This window comes from Hipposideros armiger, unplaced genomic scaffold, assembly GCF_001890085.2.
Source record: "Hipposideros armiger isolate ML-2016 unplaced genomic scaffold, ASM189008v1 scaffold_118, whole genome shotgun sequence".
Taxonomy (NCBI): domain Eukaryota; kingdom Metazoa; phylum Chordata; class Mammalia; order Chiroptera; family Hipposideridae; genus Hipposideros; species Hipposideros armiger.
This window is the reverse complement of record NW_017731468.1, coordinates 389,199-407,571: the sequence shown is the minus strand read 5'-3', so window position 1 is coordinate 407,571 and position 18,373 is coordinate 389,199. Positions and strand designations below refer to the sequence as shown.

Genomic DNA, 18,373 nt, shown 5'->3' with positions numbered 1-18,373 from the left:
ACACACACACAGAGTCACAAAAAAAGAATGAAATCTTGCCATTTGTGACAACATGGGTGGACCGTGAGGGCATTTTGCTAACAGATTAAACAGAAAAAGGTAAATACCATATAATCTCACTTGTATGTGGAATCCAAAAAACAAAACACAAAACGAGCTCACAGACACAGAGAACAGACTGGTGGTTGCCCGAGGTGGAGGGGGTGTGAAATGCGAGAAGAGGATCAAAGGGTACAAATTTCCAGTTATAAAATCAGTAAGTCATGGGGCTATAACATACAACATGGAGCTTGTTAATTAATAATACTGTACTGCATATTTGAAAGTAGCCAGGATAGTGGTTCTTGAAAGTTCTAATCACAAGAAAAAGATTTTGTGTATGGTGATGGATGTTAACTGGACTTATTGTGGTATCACTTTGCAATATGTAGAAATATCAAATCATTACATTATACACCTGAAACTAATAAAATGTATGTCAATACCTCAATAAAAACATTTCCTAAATGAAGAAATAAAAACAAACTTATTTAAAATGAATAAGCAATTAACCATTCCATAATATGCTTGGCTATTGAAATATAGGCTATTAAATCCTATTTCAAGTTGAAATGATGAGAAAAAAACGACCCCAAGGACATGTGATAAATTCATATCTAGTTGAAGGTCTGAGACTGACCTAATATGTTAAACCTCAGCCCCAGAGGGCTAATGTTCTCCCAGAGCCAAAAGAGCCCCAGGCACAAAGGCGGTTCAGTTCCTGAAACCCTCCCCTGAGGGTTCTTCACAGAGATCAAATCCTCATGTAATTAAGTATTCAACTTATTTTTTAGACATTATTATGAAGCATACATAAATCTGTAGAGGCAATTTTTTCCCCTTAATTAAGAAATACTCACAGGGGGCTCAACGAAAGGGACGGACTCCCCAGCATTCTTTAGCAAAACTGCGTAACGTTTCAGAAACAGGTCATCCAATTTTATATTCTTTGCAGTCAAATTTTCATACAGTGCTTTGGCAGAGGAGACATCATTGTCCAAAACTGAAGAAAAAGATATTAATCATAGATAAAGACAACTTATCTTCCTCTTTTCCCCAAACACTTAGTCATTCAGGGACTCCCAGATCCCTTTGTCCCAAAGCAAAGGGATACTTAGCTATCTTTAAGCAAACAGCCACATTCAGAATCTACAAGCTCCCTCACTCCTTCCCCACGCCTCTCATTCAGCATTATTCATTATGAAAGAGAAGGAAATTATAAGTATGACTATTTTAAAAGATCCGTGATAGTTCAAGTGACCACAAACTGAAGTCCTCAACCACAGAGTAAGCACACACCATTCAGTCCTCTTCTGCTTAAAACCACACTTCGAAATCAAGCTAATTCAGGAACTGTTGTGGTGAGGGGCATGTAAATTATGCGGAAATCTGTATCTATATTAGTATCAGATAAACAACAGCAAAAAGGCTTTCAACACATTCTTCTGTTATAAAATAAGCCAGTATGAATACAGTTAGCTACAATGACCAAAAAAAAATCCATATTATGATCAATATACATAAAAAAATCTATATGCATCTATAAACTATTAACAAGTTACACTAACATTTCAGTTAAATGGATGATGGAGTAGCCTTGGAGCTAGGGTTAGCTGGCTCTCCACTTGTGGCTGATTTGTGGAAATTTTAAGTTTACTGTTAAAATTATAGGGGGCTCTGCTAACAATCACTGTCAGTAATTGTTAACATCTAAGCCCCTTATAACCCGCTACCCTCCGCTGATGCTCTACAACCAATCCAGCTCTGGCAGCACCAGGGGGAACCTCCAGGATGTGGGAAGTTTAGGCATTGATCCAGGGGTCTCCCAAAAGGGAGCAAGTGTGCAGGCCTCACTAGCTGTCACTGGAGTTGAACAGATCTCTGCATGTTGGGTGAAGTCAATGTCCTATGTGTAAATCCTTAGTTCCACTCCCTAGGGGACCAAATCCTTTCCTGCCACTGTCAAGGGCTCAGCTCAAACTCTACCCCCTTCCAGGAAGCAGCTCAGAAAACACCTCCATCTTCCCTTCCTGATCTCCCTTTTCCTCTCCTTCCCACTTCCCAAGTGGGATTACACAATTTAGTAGTTTTATGCTGTTTGACCATATTTCATGTTATTTAGTTACTATTTAATATCTGCCAATTCCCCAAACAGAACTTTGAGAAAGCTTATAATAGCTGTTTTGAAATATATCATGTTTCCCTCGCAAGGGTGGAAAAACAGGGAACCAATTTACTAATTCTGACTGCAGTCTGCTATCCTGCCAACAATAAAAATAAAAAAAGCAATTCTTCATTTACACCTTGCCTCAAGTGAGCAAGTCATTGGGTGACAGACAGATGGATGATCAAAACTTAGGTGTGATAACATTTACCTTGGTTACTGAGAAGACTTTAGACTGGTTCCCTTTCACATGCCATGGGCTGGCAATCAGAGAACAAACTATGTACTTATAGGATGGGAATTTCCACTGTGACTTAAGGTAAAACCTTGGAACCCACTTTTTAGTTATTTCAAATGCCACTGCTGTTTCAAAGGTCTACTAAGTATGAAGGAGCAAGAAGGCAAGCCAAGTGATCATCTCAAGTGTGTACCCATTCATGTGATGTTTCAGGTGGCAGTGCCTTGAGGAGACTGGATTGGTTCCCAATATGTAAACTCAAGAGGACTTACAAGTCTTCCCAGGAGCCTAGGATTGTACTGAACACACCTGGGCCTCTCTGAAAATACTCAGTGATACTTCTTTATGTTAAAGTTACATGAATAATTTCATATTTTTCTTATAGTTTTAAAACACATTCTAAAGCTAAATAATTTATATCATATAAGTACTTGATATTTAGGATTACTGTCTTTGAGCTGAAGACTAACTCTGAGCTGAAGTCAACTATAGTAGACTATATTATAAATATTTAAGTTACTTAAATAAATAATCAGATTAAACTTATTACCATAACTTTTCATGATGGAACTGTATGCTTCTTCCTTTTCAGTTAATTCAGGAATCAATTCTAACAAAGATTTCAATGCCGGCGACTAGAAAATTAAATACAGGTAATGTTACCAACAATTCAAAAGAACAGTGAAATAGAACACTGAGATATAGGCATTATATAAGAAAATCGTGACAATAATGATAAAAAAAACTACCTACTCAATTTAACGTACTATTTTCCTTCTGTATATACACGCATACCTCACAGATATTGTGGGTTCAGTCCCAGACCACTGCAGGAAAGCAAGTATCACAATAAAGCGAGTCATAATGTTTTTGCTAGAGGGTCTTGACTTCAATTTGTAAAATAAATGCAATATCTTTGAAGCACAATAAAAGGAGGTATGCCTGTATCTTAGTATTTGATGTTGATTTAATAATTTACAGCCAAAACAAGCATTTTTAAAATTCCCATTTCCATGAATACGTTTCTAAAATATTATAAAGATTGCTTCTCTTGTCAGTTGGTAACCATAGCAAGAATTTATGAGACCCCCCCAAAAAAAGAAGAGATAACAACAATTGTATCTTAAGGTACCAAAAATTTTGGGTGAAATGTAAAAAATTCAATCAAAGTTTTGAAGTTTTCCTTTCTTGGTACGAGATGTGATAAAAACAAAATACAGTGAATGTTTAAATTTTAAAAAATTTACTACAGAAAAAGACACATTGCCATTAAGCTCCCTCAAAATACTCCACTCCTCCTCATTTTGAACAAACTTATCCCATCATTCTTGCCACTTTCTGAAGCAGTTCTGGAAGTCCTCTTTTGTGTCTTCAGTTGCGCTGTCGTGGTTGCCTCGATGTCCTGAATCGATTCAAAACATTTTTCTTTTGTGGTCATTTTGACTTTGGGGAAGAGCCAGAAGTAGCATGGTAGCAGATCCGATGAACAAGGTGGATGGGGACACACCGTAATGTTTTGATTTGACATAAATAGCCATACCAGAAGCGATGTGTGAGATGGAGCACTGTCATGATGGAGGATGAAGTAAAGACACTCACGAAAGAGGACTTTCAGAACTGCTCAGGAAGTGGCAAGAACGATGGGATAAGTGTGTTTGACGTGAGGGGGAGTATTTTGAGGGGGATTAATGGCAATGTGTCTTTTACTGTAATAATTTTTTTCTAAAATGGAAACATTCACCGTATTTTGTGATCACGCCTCGTACATAAATAAAGCTTTTGCAGACCTCACTGGAATTCTTACTTAATTGCTTTCAGGTTTTAGTTCCTGTAGTGAATACAGAACTGCCACACCCTTATGAATAATCACGGAATATTTCCAAACACTCAATATTGCTGGATAAACCATAAAGGTGGATTTTATGTAGCTTTATGCTCTGTTCCCATCTCACCCAGAGAAGCTAAATGTGGCTTAATTATTCTACTGTCAAACAGGTAGAGACTGTAATTGGAATTTTTTAAAATCCTAACTCACTTTTTGGCATGTTTATTCAGTCTACACCTGGACCTGCATCTTTCAAAGACTTCCTGTAATTTAAAGTCTCCTGGGAAGAATGTTCTAAACAGGTATATGACTGTACATTTCCTGTCCCATCATCCAAGCAAAGCAAGGAGGTACTTGGCATAGCCCCACATGTGAAGTGACACACGTTTTTCAGATTCTTTATACTTTTAATCACAAATTTAAAAAAATAGTGTCTTTGATAGGTAAAAAAAAAAAGGGAGCAACTAAACATTTTCAAAAAGTTGTTTGTTGTAAATAAATACATGAGCCAAAGATAAAATTTGCAATTAGGTATATATTTTTTATCAGTATGTGTTATGTCTATGGGACGTATGCAGAAATTAAAGAAAACACAGATCTCCCAGGCTAGAAACAATCTAAGTATTTCATAGTGAAACAAACATTACAATTGGCACTCAATTTGAAACCTCATAATGTGCCCAAATAAACTAAGAACGGGGTTCCTGTTGCTCAACAGTAAAATCAGATCTAAATTTTTTTTTTCTTGAAAATATGCTTTTGTTCTTTTTTTTTAACATAAAAAATAGTACCTGTTCGTTTTACACACCACCCACATGCATCTTTTAGTGTGCAGAAGGTAACTGTACAAATTGAGAACGTTAATTTCTGGCACATGCCAGTTTTCAATCCAAATGGCTAATCTACCTGACGGTTTATATCTGACAAATGGTCAAAAATAGCCACCTGATGGGAGCAGAGCTTCTGCACTATGAAACGTCCCAAGTGACCAAAGCAACAGGATTTTTAGCTTCCATTTCTTTGGGCCCTTTCTTGGGGCTCTTAAGGCACAGCTACTCACATGGAGAATTCACTGCATGAATTTATTTGCATTTCCAGTGCAACTAAGGAGCCAGAACTGTTTGTATCAACATTTAAAAATGTAAACAAGTACAGACGAGCAAAGTCTTCGATCTCTATGGTACTTTCAGATAAGGTCCTGAACCAACAAGCTCTTACATGATACTCAGACCTTTGAAGTTGGCTTATAGCATCACTGATTGCCAGAAACTAAAGTACAGTACCTTTCCCGGTCTCCGAGAACTCCTGATACAGAACACCAAGAAAATTGGGGTTTGTTCAGCAATTGCACCACATCTCTAAAAATTGAAACATTATTCAGTTAAGTCAAGGTTTTTGATAAACAAGCAGACCAAGGTGAATGTTTCCAATTAAGAAAGTTCACAATAATACAGTAATGTATCATTACCAATAAAAAGGCCTCAGAGTCCATCAACTTTTTTTTTAAGACAAGAAAAAAGATAACAAGTGCTAGCTATGCCAGGCTTTTGTGAATGTTGTCCTTGGCATTGCAAGTATAAAGTTTGTTTAAAAAGACAAGGGAAAAATTAAACTAATGCTTCAACAACCACAGAATAAGGTTTACGACTGCAAAGAAAGAGGAAAAAAAGAAACACTATTCCTCTCCAATTATACTGCCAAGCATTCACAAGTGAGCTAGGGATCATAAGGTTAATTATACATTTAATAAGGTGTCAGGGAGATAACTGCTCGTTTCTTTATAAAAATTAAAATGTACAAAGCAAGTTCTCTTTAAAGTATAATTACCTACACTTATGCATACAAAAGGACTGATTTCAATCTCTCTATTTTATAAAAGGCTTTCATTGCAACAGACAGTCAGTGCTTGAGAAAGAGACAAAAGTTAAACTCAAAAAAAAAGTTTATATGACAGACCAGATAAATCAAGTGTCTATCCAATCTTAGAAGCTATAGTAAAATAAAAAATGGCAAGACAATATTTTAGTTTACATTCTTCATAGATGTCATTATCTTAAGTTTCTAAAAGCACATTCCTCTTTCAAAGCTTTAAAACACTGTCAATACTAAAGCGAATAGTATAAAAAGAACTTTTGGGGACACACAGAACATTTACATTATAAACTGATGTTTTTGACATCTGTGAATAAAGTATTCTTCACCACAGCAAGAATAATCTTTTCCTGTTTGACAAGCAGGTAGAGGATGGGTAAAGGGCTTATCATCCGAAACCTCAGTCTATTGAAGGGATGAAAACGAAAGACTGCAGCTGTTGTATCGATGCTCGGCTGTCACCAAGAGCCCCCAGATAGGCCGCTGCGGGCAAATGCAGCTCTGAAGGCAGCGGGCAGCATCCCTGTCGTCTCCCACCCCAGGCTGCTGTCAGTTGTGCTAAAAAGAGCTTGGAAAGGTTCCGGCTCAGAACAAGCTGGGAGATGAAATACCAAGCTCCACTTTCTAAACAACAATCCAAGGATGTGTCTAAGTTGAATGATGCCTGCCCCGTGTGTAATTAGATGCACACATACCCCTAGTAGGTACACTGTACATGCAAAGATAAAGCATTGAAGTTTACTGCTTTCAAGACAGAACTTGTAACACTATAAAGACAGCAAGATAAAACAATGAAAATATTCCTGAATTCCCTACCATACATTGACTTTTCTGTAAAAAAAAGGGAAACAAAACAAGAAAACTCCCAATTAACTGGACTTTCTCTCTGTCCAGAAACAAAAGTAAGAAAGCCTTAGAGGCAGAGTCAATTTAACACTTTGTACAGAACTATTTATAGAGCTATTTCTCAGGCGCTCCTTTTAAAAATGGCTTGGGTTCTGCTGTCAAACTAGATGAACTTGAAGGATCAAAACTGGAGCACGAGCATACAGGTCGTTTTACCATCCCTATCTCGCACTCGTAAAAATGTTAAGTGAGTATCATACTATTTACTATCAGAAATTGGTCCCAGGCCTCAATTTGACACAGGGAGTCTACACAAACACAGGCGTTGGCAGGATCCTGGCGACTGTTTGACTGCCACCTGCTGGGAAGGGGCCCCCAGCGGTGCCTGTTTGTGTACACTGCCAGTGGCAGCTCGGCTCACCCACCCCTCTTTCGATTGCACTTGGAGCAGCTTTCATTTAGTGCTGCTAAAATGGCATGAATGCCGTTGTCTCCTTCCCTGAAGATTGCTACTTTAACTGAGAGTAACAGGCCACAGAGACCTGCATTTGTCATTTAATGTGTCTGTGACACACAAGTGAATAGAAAGCAAATTCGACTCTTAATACATCTTGAATAAGACACTGAGAATGTTTGAGTATTCAAGTGAGAAGCAGTACTTGAAAAGGAAACATTTCCTACTTTTTGTTTGCAAACTGTGTTGCCATGGTGATACACAGTATTTAGAGCATTAGAGAAATTAAAGTAGAAAATCAAAGGAATTGTTCTGCATTACTTATCTGCACAAAAACATTTGTCTTTAAATCATTTTAGCAAAACAAGTCTTCCCTCACCTCCCTCACCCCCTAAATCTAAGGATATTTCTAGTCTGATTTGGCACCTTTAACACCAGCAACCTACAACTTCCAATCCAGTCCTTGTCATGCAACCTTGATTCACAATGCATTTAAATCTGCTTGCAGCACCACACTTCATTTCTGGTATTCTACCCCACATCTGTGACTAGCAATTTCTCAACTTCTCACAAGCCATCAGCCCCAGCCTCACTGCTCCACGTGTGGTGGGTCATTCATTACCTGTAGAAGAGCTCTGGCATCGTCCACCTTGCCTGAGTCCACAAACTGAAGGAAAAGGTCAGTGACGGGTTTGTAAACTGCAAACTGATTGGCCAATCTCTCTGCCATGATGCTTACTGAAAAAAATGACAGGTAAGAAAAATCTTTTGTTTCAACAGTGGTATAACTCATCTGCCAAAGAAATGTGGTCCAGTCCCACTAGAGAAAAAATGTGCTTCTTTCTTTTTTTTTAGGAAGAACAGCTAACTTACTCTTTTCAACTGCTGGTTCCAACTGCTCCTCTATTACTTTTCGGAATAAGTACGCCAAGCCAAAGTACTGGGGTTCCATGGTTTGATTCCCCGAAGTAAGCATATTTTCAATGTTTTCTATTGCAACATCTATGTTATTGCTGTAAAAAAAAGTCAAATAAATTATAAAGAAACATTTGCTCTTTTATAATAACATCACAGGCAGTTTTGGCATGAGAACTTACTTTGGGATTCATACATACAAATGCTTTAGGAAAAAAAGGAAATACATTTGCAATTAACCCAATACAAAATACTATGGAAGTTGAACCCAATCAAATTTTATGGAGTAAAAGCAATCACTCGGTGGTTTATGCTACAATAACTGAAGCAGTTCTTACTTGAAAACACTGCTCTAGAGACAAGATGAAACAACTATATGTAGAAGCATTAATGATAACTTGAGAATACAATGTTAAGATACAATGTTATCTTAAATATTTAATTTGATGTCCAAGCTCTTTGGATGTAAAATGAAAACTTGTTTAAGTGCTATCCTTTGGCTTTATAATCTAAAACTGGTCACTACTGCATAAAGTAAAGACAATATACACCATCTCGGGATTCTTAAAGATGATGATGATGTCTTTAAAAGGTGTAATTTCATGTCTCTCAACCCAGTCACAACGATTTGTTTGTGTCAGGTATTACCGAACATTTGAAAAATATTCAATTTATAATAAAATTCTTAGGAAAAAAGTATCCTCACACTAGACATTTAAAAATCAATTACTTGGCCTTATTTAACAAGCTACAATAAAAATTATCTTTTTGACTTTTCTTTAGTTGTTACTTTACAGTTATGGCATTCCAAATCCAAATACTTTTATGTTAGAATTATTACCTAAAACATTAGAATTCTCTAACTCAAAATGAACACCCCATTACAATAAATTTTTCTTATGAGTTTTAGTTAGAAAACTATTTACTAGTGAATAAAAACATTCTCCACGTCATATAAAACTGTGTTTATATGTTAACATTTTAAAATTCAACCAGCTCTTACTTGGATAATTTCTTTGGATCTTCCTACTTAAAATAATAACATTTTCTTATTAAAGGGAAAGTTTAAAGTTCTACTTGGGGATATAGTTTTAAAAGGGAAAACAAACAAAACACAACTTCTCTGCCCAAAGAAATAGGAACAAACAAAAAACCCCTGAAAAACAAACATGACATTTCAATATCACAACCCATGAAATGTTTATAAACGTAACTACTAAAGTACGTTTTTTTCTAAAGGCATGAAGAGGGTTGCTAATTATCCCCATGAATCTTTAACTTGAACAAAGTACTTTGCTTGTGTGATTGATAAAAATCAAGTTCTTATTTACTTATACAGTGATGATTCTCAACAAGGAATCGAGAGATGGTGGGAAAGCACTCGCCTCTAAATACCTCCCTTTTGTGAGTGTGTGTTCACAGAGGTGGATGGGTAAGAGGGTGAAGAAAACGAAAAACATATTTGTAACAAGCTTGCTGGGCCCTGTTTCACAGTGTTCTATAGAGTGTTACCCTCAAGTGTTGCTGACAACCAATGAACTCATTCGCTTCTGTAACAAAGTATTAAAAGGGCCTGGTATATATGTAAGAGAAGTTACCAACCACAGAGCAAAATTTATGAATTTGAAAAATTTGACAGATGTTCTTTATTTTAAGATTTACTTTAAAGCTAAAACACATTTTGTAACATATAATAAATTATTCCCTAATAGTGAATAATCAGCATATTTCCTCTGTAGTTGATATGGTTTCTAATAGCTTAAAAAAATTTTTTTAAGGTGGTATTTGAGATAATGCTCCGTCTAGTATCCAATGGAGGAAACGAAAGCTTGAAAATACTCACTTCTTTATTTGTGCCAAAGCAATGTTATTGATGAAAACCATGTTTGAAAGTCCAATTGAATCTTCGAGTCCATTTACCATCTTCTGAATCGCCTGTATGCTTTCTAAATCACCCTTCAAGGCGCATGCCTGAATCACACGGGTCACTGCTATCCTAGACGGTGTCTGCTTCAGATCCAAGGCCGTTTTTAGCGTTTTTAGAGCCTCTACAATAGAAGAGCAGGCAACAGAGTTTTTCTCATAAAACTGCACTGACTTAAACGCATTTTGAAAACCAGTTTTTAAATATGAGCACCAAATGGCTATACACCAAGTGCTATGTAATTTATTCTAGCTTACAGGAAATGTTAATACTTTATAAGAAAATGAAAGAAAAAATTTGACTATAAGATATCAGAGACCAGAGAAATTTCTTCTTAACCTCACAAATGTTACTGACAGAATGTGTGTACCATTCAAAGATGACATTTAGTGACTAATTTCAAGGAAGTTGACAAGTTCAGAAAAATACAAATAAGAATTTTAAAAATTAAAGAGTTGCCAAAAATATGTAATTTCTACCCACATTCATACTTTCCCAGATTTTATTACACTCAAAAGATTACATGATTATTAAAATCTTCTAAGATTCCCAAGAGTCTTTCTTGAAAACAATGTCTTTTCTAGTCCAAACAGGATCGATCACACAGGAGCAGTCAAAATGGAACACTCGACTGTCACAAAAACAAATTTATTTTACACAATTAAATAATGCCTTGTAGATATTTTCTTGTACTCATTTTCCAAAGAAAATAAAACTTATCAGATTTCCATGGATATAGCCACAGTTTTTTCTTTAAAGTATCATAATTATCTGATTATTGATAAATATGGAATAGCCTTCTGATTTACTAACTTATGCACACATATATGAAATCATTATATTATATTAAATACAATGGTGGATTGGGGGGAAATGTTACGCTAATGCTTAGCATAACAATCACCACTACCGCTACAGAAGAAAACTTCATGACTTTACAGCAACTAAAGCAATGTAACCTAGACAAAACTAAGGCTCTCAAAGTAGCTTTTGGAATAAGAACAGCCTATCTTTCACACAAGAATGGGAAAAGAGTAATAACTAAACAGTCTACTAAAAGTGATATAGTAAAAGACATAATGAATTTGGTGTTTATCACTGAATAAACAGTTCATAATTATTTCAAATCTACAATCAAAACCTGTGACTCTCAAGTGGAGCAAAGAGGAAAGGCATATTCAAGAATATTTTATAAATCCATAAGTACATATAGGAAACAAAAATGCTATTAATATTATTTTAATAATATAATCTATAGAAAATAAGCTTGATAAAATCTTCACTGGTGGTCATACACAGATTATCAACTTCAGACTTTTTTTTTTTTTTTTACAAAGTAAAACTTTATTTGGAAATGCATCTCTTTGATGGATGGGACTATTATTTGTCTATTTGTTCCTGGTTCTTGCATGACTATTACCAACTGCTGGAATGAGACAGGATTCAGGGAAATTCACAGTAAGAGAAAGTATCAGGCTACCGGTAAGTGCAGGGTTTACACGAAGTGTTGCAATGATCAATGCTAAGTAAGTACACATTGTGTACAGAACAATATACTTTGTATTCTGGTAGGAAGTAATCAACAAGTAGAGACGTGGTTGCCAAGTGCCAGAAAGGATATTTATTACTAACTAATAAAACAAATACCATTTTTAAGATTCCATTGATTTTTTTGGGGTGGGTGGGTGGGGTAAAATACAGGCAAATGTTTATCCTATGAATAATAAATGTTCAAGAAAACACAAAACCCTTTTTACCTCCAATATGTTCCATTTTCTAAAGATATGTTGAGGTATCAGAAATAACATAAACATTTTTATGTTTAATTCTTTCAAATCAGGTAAAATACCCATGAATATTCTTTTAATCAAGGATACTGTTGGCTAGGGAGGGTCGTCCCACCAGTGCATCGAAAGAATAACAAAAAATAAGATAATGATGATGATGATGATAGTAACTAGCATTTAATGAGCTTTTACTATATTTGAGCATTTACTAGATGCCAGCACAGTAGTAAGCAGCTACGTTCGCAACTACCCTTCCGAGGTTAAGTACCAATTTCACAGGTGAGAAACGGGAAGCACAGAGTTTAAATTTAAATAATTTGCCCAAGGTCATACTGCTAGATCCTAACCCAAGAATCTAACCACCCCAGAGCCTGCATCTGTGTGTGCATGGGACCTTAGAACCTAAATCATATTCCCACATAGGACCTGCCTTCTATACAGTTTATGACTTAAGGGACACCAAAAATAGTACCCATCCAACATCCCACCCCCAGGTCTTTTCACACTGTCACCTAATTTACTAGTAATATTGATTATATTGCAAGGTGCCATGTATCAGCTATTAATATTCCAGAAGACTGTTAGCGTATAAAATTAGATTAAGATTGAAATGGCTGTATTTGTCTTCCTGCTTTAGATGGGATTGAGAAAAAGAAACCTGAAAAAGAGAAGAGGATTTTAAAAATTGGGAGCTCTAGTCAGCCACGGAGCAAAATAAGGAGATGCAGGTCGTGCCAACAGCGTTCCCACCCTCGCTGAAGATCATTTTACTCTAGGTTAGTCTGTGGAGAGGCACGTGAGGTGGGCTCAAGGCTCCTGTTCTCAGCTAGCCTCCGGCTGAACTGAACATCTGAGAAAAACAGATGTGAAATTTATTCAATAAAGCTCCTTGCAGTTTTCACAGGGCACCTAACTTAAGTAAAGGGAAGTAGTCAATTTAAAGAAATTCAGTTTAGATTCAGCTCAAAAATTAACACCTTGAAATTAAAAAGTGTTTTATTCTTATCTCCATGTCTACAGAGACATAAGCTATTTACGAATGAGCTTCCCTATATGTGAGCAAGTTTAATTTTTCAGTGTTTTAAAACTGCTTATAACTTCTACATAAAATATCAATTTGAGAGAAAGCCCTTTTTTTACGGAAAATAAAATGAAAGCTTTTAAAGTTTTAATAACAAGCCCTATATCACTCAGTTATGACTTAAGCTGTCCAAAAAGACTGTCTACATGGGCCGGCCCTGCCTGTGGAACGCTGAGGGAGAAGTCATCACCTACATGCTCCGTTCTAATCAATTAGGAAGATATCTAAAGACCAGATTCAGGTAATACAAGCAACATTAAAGCTGCACAATTAGCAACTTTCTCTGAGGGATATGAAATTATTTTATAAACATGCGAGTGAGGAATAATACCATTATTATCGACTGAGGAAGACACAAGGCGACATATTTAACAGTTAAAGAGCTTTTTCAACCTTCCTTAAATATTTCCTAAGCTGTTTGTGTTGTATTGGCAAAACTGTGGTGTTACTGTGCTGACTAAAATTCAAATTCACAAACGAAACATGAAAAGATGCTTACCTAAATTTAGATTCATCATTTTCCCCCTTGGGAGCTTAATCCTAAGACCTCCAGATCCAAACCCATCCCTCTACAAACCTATAAACAGCCTCCACCAAACAAACGGCCCCCATCCCAATCCTCCCCAAAGTTATCTTCACATCTTCCTTGTATTATCCTCTTCATATTAATTTTAAAACTCCAAATTCCAAACTCCAAACAAACACCGTATTTTATTGCTGTTGGTATTATGGACCATTAAAAAAGTATTAGATTAAGTTTAAAAAATCAATATTATAATCATTTGGCGCACAATCTCACCTATTTAACACTCAATTTAACTCATTTGCTATCTCATACACAACCAACACAATACGCAAGAAACAACTGCTGGGAATTGTTTCAGATGCTCTAAAGTATGTTAATTTCCAAAGCAAAATGACTTGTGCTGTGAATTTTAACGTACTTGAAAGCCTGTACTTTCTCTCGTCCTGGAACACAAATTTTGCATGTCTGAAGAGCTGTGATTCATCTTAAGAAAACCCATCTTGTGTTAAATGGAATGGAAACTGGACTAAGTGGTCAAATGACAAGTACATTCATATTCAAGCTGTATTATAAATGCGTGTACAGTAATTTACGTCTCTCAGCTACCACAAAAGGCTCTTGATAAGCAGGTAATTTGCTAAATGGACTCCTTTATCCAAGTATTCGAAGGGCGTTACAAGAAAAATGTGCAGAGGCATTAATGTGACGTAAAGGTCAAGCATTGTGACATACCTTTCAAATAATCCCGCCTAACTTGCGTTATGATGAGGAGGCTGTTGGCAGCGTCGTTCAGTGTGAAGCCCTTGATGTGGGTCTCCGCGCTAAAAGAAGCAGACATTTAGAAAGGAATTACTGACATGCTTCTGATACGATAATAAATGGTTGAGCACCAAGGTGAAATTATAAAAACTACTGTTCGTATGTTAAAAATATTGCTGCAAAATATCGACCTGGAGACAGCTTTTGTGTTATCCTGTCAATGGTTATAGAAGGATAATTTTTTTTTGCATTCTGACAGATGACAAAGTTGGAAATGAGCAACAAAAGAAACAAAGTACAAGATTTTTTTTAAACAATCGGTTCGGATTCTTGAATGCTGACATATTAGATGACTAAAATAACTGCATGCCCTGCATTGTTCTGCGGTATCCTAAGCTGGATACTTTTCCTTCTTTTTTCTGCATTCACCATAATTATAAAATGTAAAACTATTCTTTCGGCAACAAAAGTGAACATTTATTTTCAGCACTGCATATTTTAAATATAAACTAAAGCATATTACTAACGAACACCGTATCATTTGGTTGATTAATTTTCAAGTTTCTGTCATCCGGATACATAGTTTTTAAAGGTGAACATACTGTAGCACTAAAATCATTGTTACATTAATATTAAAAAATTTCATACAACAGTCTTGCCCGGCCTTAAATTTAAAACATCCCACCCCCAACTTTTTAAAACTCATGAGCAAAAAATTGCTTACTTATGACTAAACCCTACATGATTTTAAAAAAAACAAGCAAACCCTAGCCAGAGATGATTTCTGTTTGCTACACTGTTTGCACATCTCCTGTGATGAAATTTCAGCATCCTTAATGCCCCCAGGGTTCATCTTCCGATTAGGCAATCTCCACAGGTCAAAAGGAGCAAAAGCAATTGCTGCCATTTGCCTCATCAAGCTCGGTGACGATCTTGCTACCAACAACCTCAGCCTGCCGACATGAACATCTAAGCTGGGCAGATTTCGAGAACAGCAGGGTCACTACTAAATTATTTTCCTCAATCCCAAGAAAATCCTCCAAAGACACGGTGATGTACCCATCCTCTCAGTCACTTGCAGCCTCTGAGGCTCGCCCCTGCAATACCCCCCGCCCCCACCCACTTTGCAGGATTTGCTTAAGGTGCCCCCATCCTTAATCCCAGCAAAGTACCCATTGCTCAGTTTGACTTTTTTCCTTTGTCCCATCTGTCAAAGCTTTTAAGTCAACAACTCGTCCATGAGAGTATAAACTGCATAAAAGGAAGGATTTATTTTCTCAATCTTTAGCATGATTAAATAAGCAGTAGACACTATTAAAACTAAGGTCACTTCTTATGCCGACATTATTGCATTATTACATGTATTATACCATATTTACTTGAAAATATTACCTAAAATTTATTAAAACCATGAGGTAACAAAACTTCTCTTTTAACTGACATCAAGTATGAATTACAAACCTTTCGGAGAACATTTTCTTTCCTATCTCAACAAGCTTCCTATTCAATACAAATATGAAAGTGAGATAAATAGAAGGGGAAAAAAACTCTGTCCAGCTCTATTATATACTGAACATATATATTTTACATATGTAGAAACCAATCAATTGCATCCAAAGCATATGCCGAACTGGCAAAGGTAGAAAAACTACAAGAAGTTACTGGTAGAGATCTTTGTGTTGGACTCATTCATATGATATGATAAAAGAAGTTTAGTTCTGACCCATAATTCTGATCTTTCCTTTTGGAAACAAATCTAGTCCAGAAATGTCAAGTCAAACTTCCTGTGATGATGGGAATATTCTTTATCCATGTTGTCCCATAGGGCAGTCACTAGCCACATGTGGCTATATGTGACAGAGGAATGGAAATCTTAATTATATTTAATTTTCATCAATTTAAATTTAAACAAGCACATATACCACATATACTATAGTGGCTACTGGACTGAACAACACAGGATTCTAGACATTTTCTTTCATTTTTAGAAGTGCCAAAATAAAGGAAAAAACTACAGAGGATAAAGGGCATCAACCTTTTAACTTATAATCAACTGCAAAAATTAGCCTGTCTTAACCAAAGAAAATAGTATTACATGGGAGTTTCACATTAGAGATTTCAGAGCAGTAACTTGTCTATTGGTTGTAGTTACGTAACATGTACATAGGATATTAGCTGGTGGTTGTAATTTATCTTACTTTGGGTAACAAAAACTGGCCAGTCCAGTTTAAACTATCATTGATTGATTAATTTAGCACTATTTAGATAGAATGAACTAAGAAGCTGATAGGGACAGGAGAAAACACAGTGCTATTCTCGAAAGAGAAAGCAGAGCTATTGCTGCGTAATTCTCAAATTTCCTAAGAATAGAGTTTAGTGTTATCAGAGATTGAAAATAATAATTTATATCCCTTACTGCTCTTTGAATAAGCAGCTCCCCTCCCTTGGAAGAATTTACTGTATCCAAATTTCTATTTTGAAACATGAAGGGATATAATTCTAAATGAAAGTGAAAGCAAGGTGGTTTCTTAAAATTTTTAAAAGGCAGTTGTTGCTATTATTTTTGAGGTTCCATTGCTTGTTGGGGAGGTTAATTGACCTTGTTACAAAACTGAAGAAATTTCATTAGAGGTCAAGTGAATGTGCAACACATTAAGACAACAAAGGTATATAGAAAAACAAAGATTGCACTTTTTAGTTCATAGGAAAGACTACTGCTCTTAAGACTGAACAAGTGGCATCGTGTAGGTAATTATAACAACAAGCTGCTATTTATGGACTGAGAGTAATAGCACCAGAAAAATAATAACGGGTACTGCCTCTCGTTACAGGGGCTCATCTGGTTACATCATATAATAATAAAGATGCCTATAAAACAAAACAACCATTCTTTTCTACTGTGATCATGGATACAGATCTGGAAGGGGAAGAGATAACATGGTCTCATGTGGGCAATGAACCAGGAAATGAATCCAGGGAAGTTACATGACATTCCTCCAGTAACCTATTAATTAGTTGGAGAACTAAGGCTACAACTTACACTTCTGAATTCCTAGTCCAGTTATTTTCAAAAGGACTCAATGTGGACCTAACCCAAGATACAATCCTTCATAGTCAGATACAACATTTTATTGGTTCAAGGAAAAGATGTGTGCGCAATCCCTAGATTAGGTGCTTTGGGCTTTCTGAAGCTTTCTATCTAGGATTCTCTCGGGCCCACACAGCTACATGGGGAAGGCAGTACCCCTGGAAGGATAACGCAGCTAAGGTAACAGTGCCCTCAAGTATACAAAGGCTTCATGACCATCTGGACAGGGAGGGAAGGAAAGAAGATAGACATACTTTTTACAGGTTGTGGGCATAAGAGGAAATAGAAGGGCTGTGCTTATAAACCAAGACAGCAGCTTGTACCCTTGTTTGATCAAGATTCAAAACACAGTAAGAAATGATGCTCTTCAGTCCACACCAGTGCAGATACACACATGTAACTGAAATAAAACTTTTACAAAGTAGCATCTTTACCACATAAAAAAGTGCTGATATCTTCTATTCTACTTCATTTAAAAAATGTTGGTTGTCCCACTAAATAGATCCCATGACCCACTAATAGGTCATTTTGAAATTTTGAAATTTGCAGTTTGAAAAACCACATTTGCCGTGTATAATGCACTTTTTTGCCCAAATTTGTGAAGGAAAACTAAGGATGCGAATTATAAATGGGTAGTACTAATACCATTTCCCTAAAAGTTTGGACCAAAAACGTGGGTGCGCATTACACACGGCAAAATACGGTACATCAGTGGTCTTCAATGGAAGGTATGTATACTGTGTGAATGCTTTAGGGCAGCGGTTCTCAACCTTCCTAATGCCGCGACCCCTTAATACAGTTCCTAATGTTGTGGTGACCCCCAACCATAAAATTATTTTCGTTGCTACTCTATAA

At 36.2% G+C, this 18,373-nt stretch overlaps 1 protein-coding gene across 2 annotated transcripts in view; it reads right to left on the bottom strand.

Annotated features, from left to right (window-relative positions):
* LRPPRC (leucine rich pentatricopeptide repeat containing) overlaps window positions 1-18,373 on the bottom strand; it is a 94,288-nt gene that overhangs the window by 3,091 nt on the left and 72,824 nt on the right. For both annotated transcript variants that reach the window (XM_019647950.1, XM_019647951.1), the window contains exons 31-37: window positions 14,404-14,492; window positions 10,197-10,401; window positions 8,312-8,451; window positions 8,061-8,176; window positions 5,550-5,624; window positions 2,992-3,076; window positions 900-1,042 (exon numbers count right to left, since the gene is read on the bottom strand). In XM_019647950.1, the coding sequence (XP_019503495.1) occupies window positions 900-1,042; window positions 2,992-3,076; window positions 5,550-5,624; window positions 8,061-8,176; window positions 8,312-8,451; window positions 10,197-10,401; window positions 14,404-14,492 (853 nt within the window). The remainder of the gene's footprint in view (window positions 1-899; window positions 1,043-2,991; window positions 3,077-5,549; window positions 5,625-8,060; window positions 8,177-8,311; window positions 8,452-10,196; window positions 10,402-14,403; window positions 14,493-18,373) is intronic.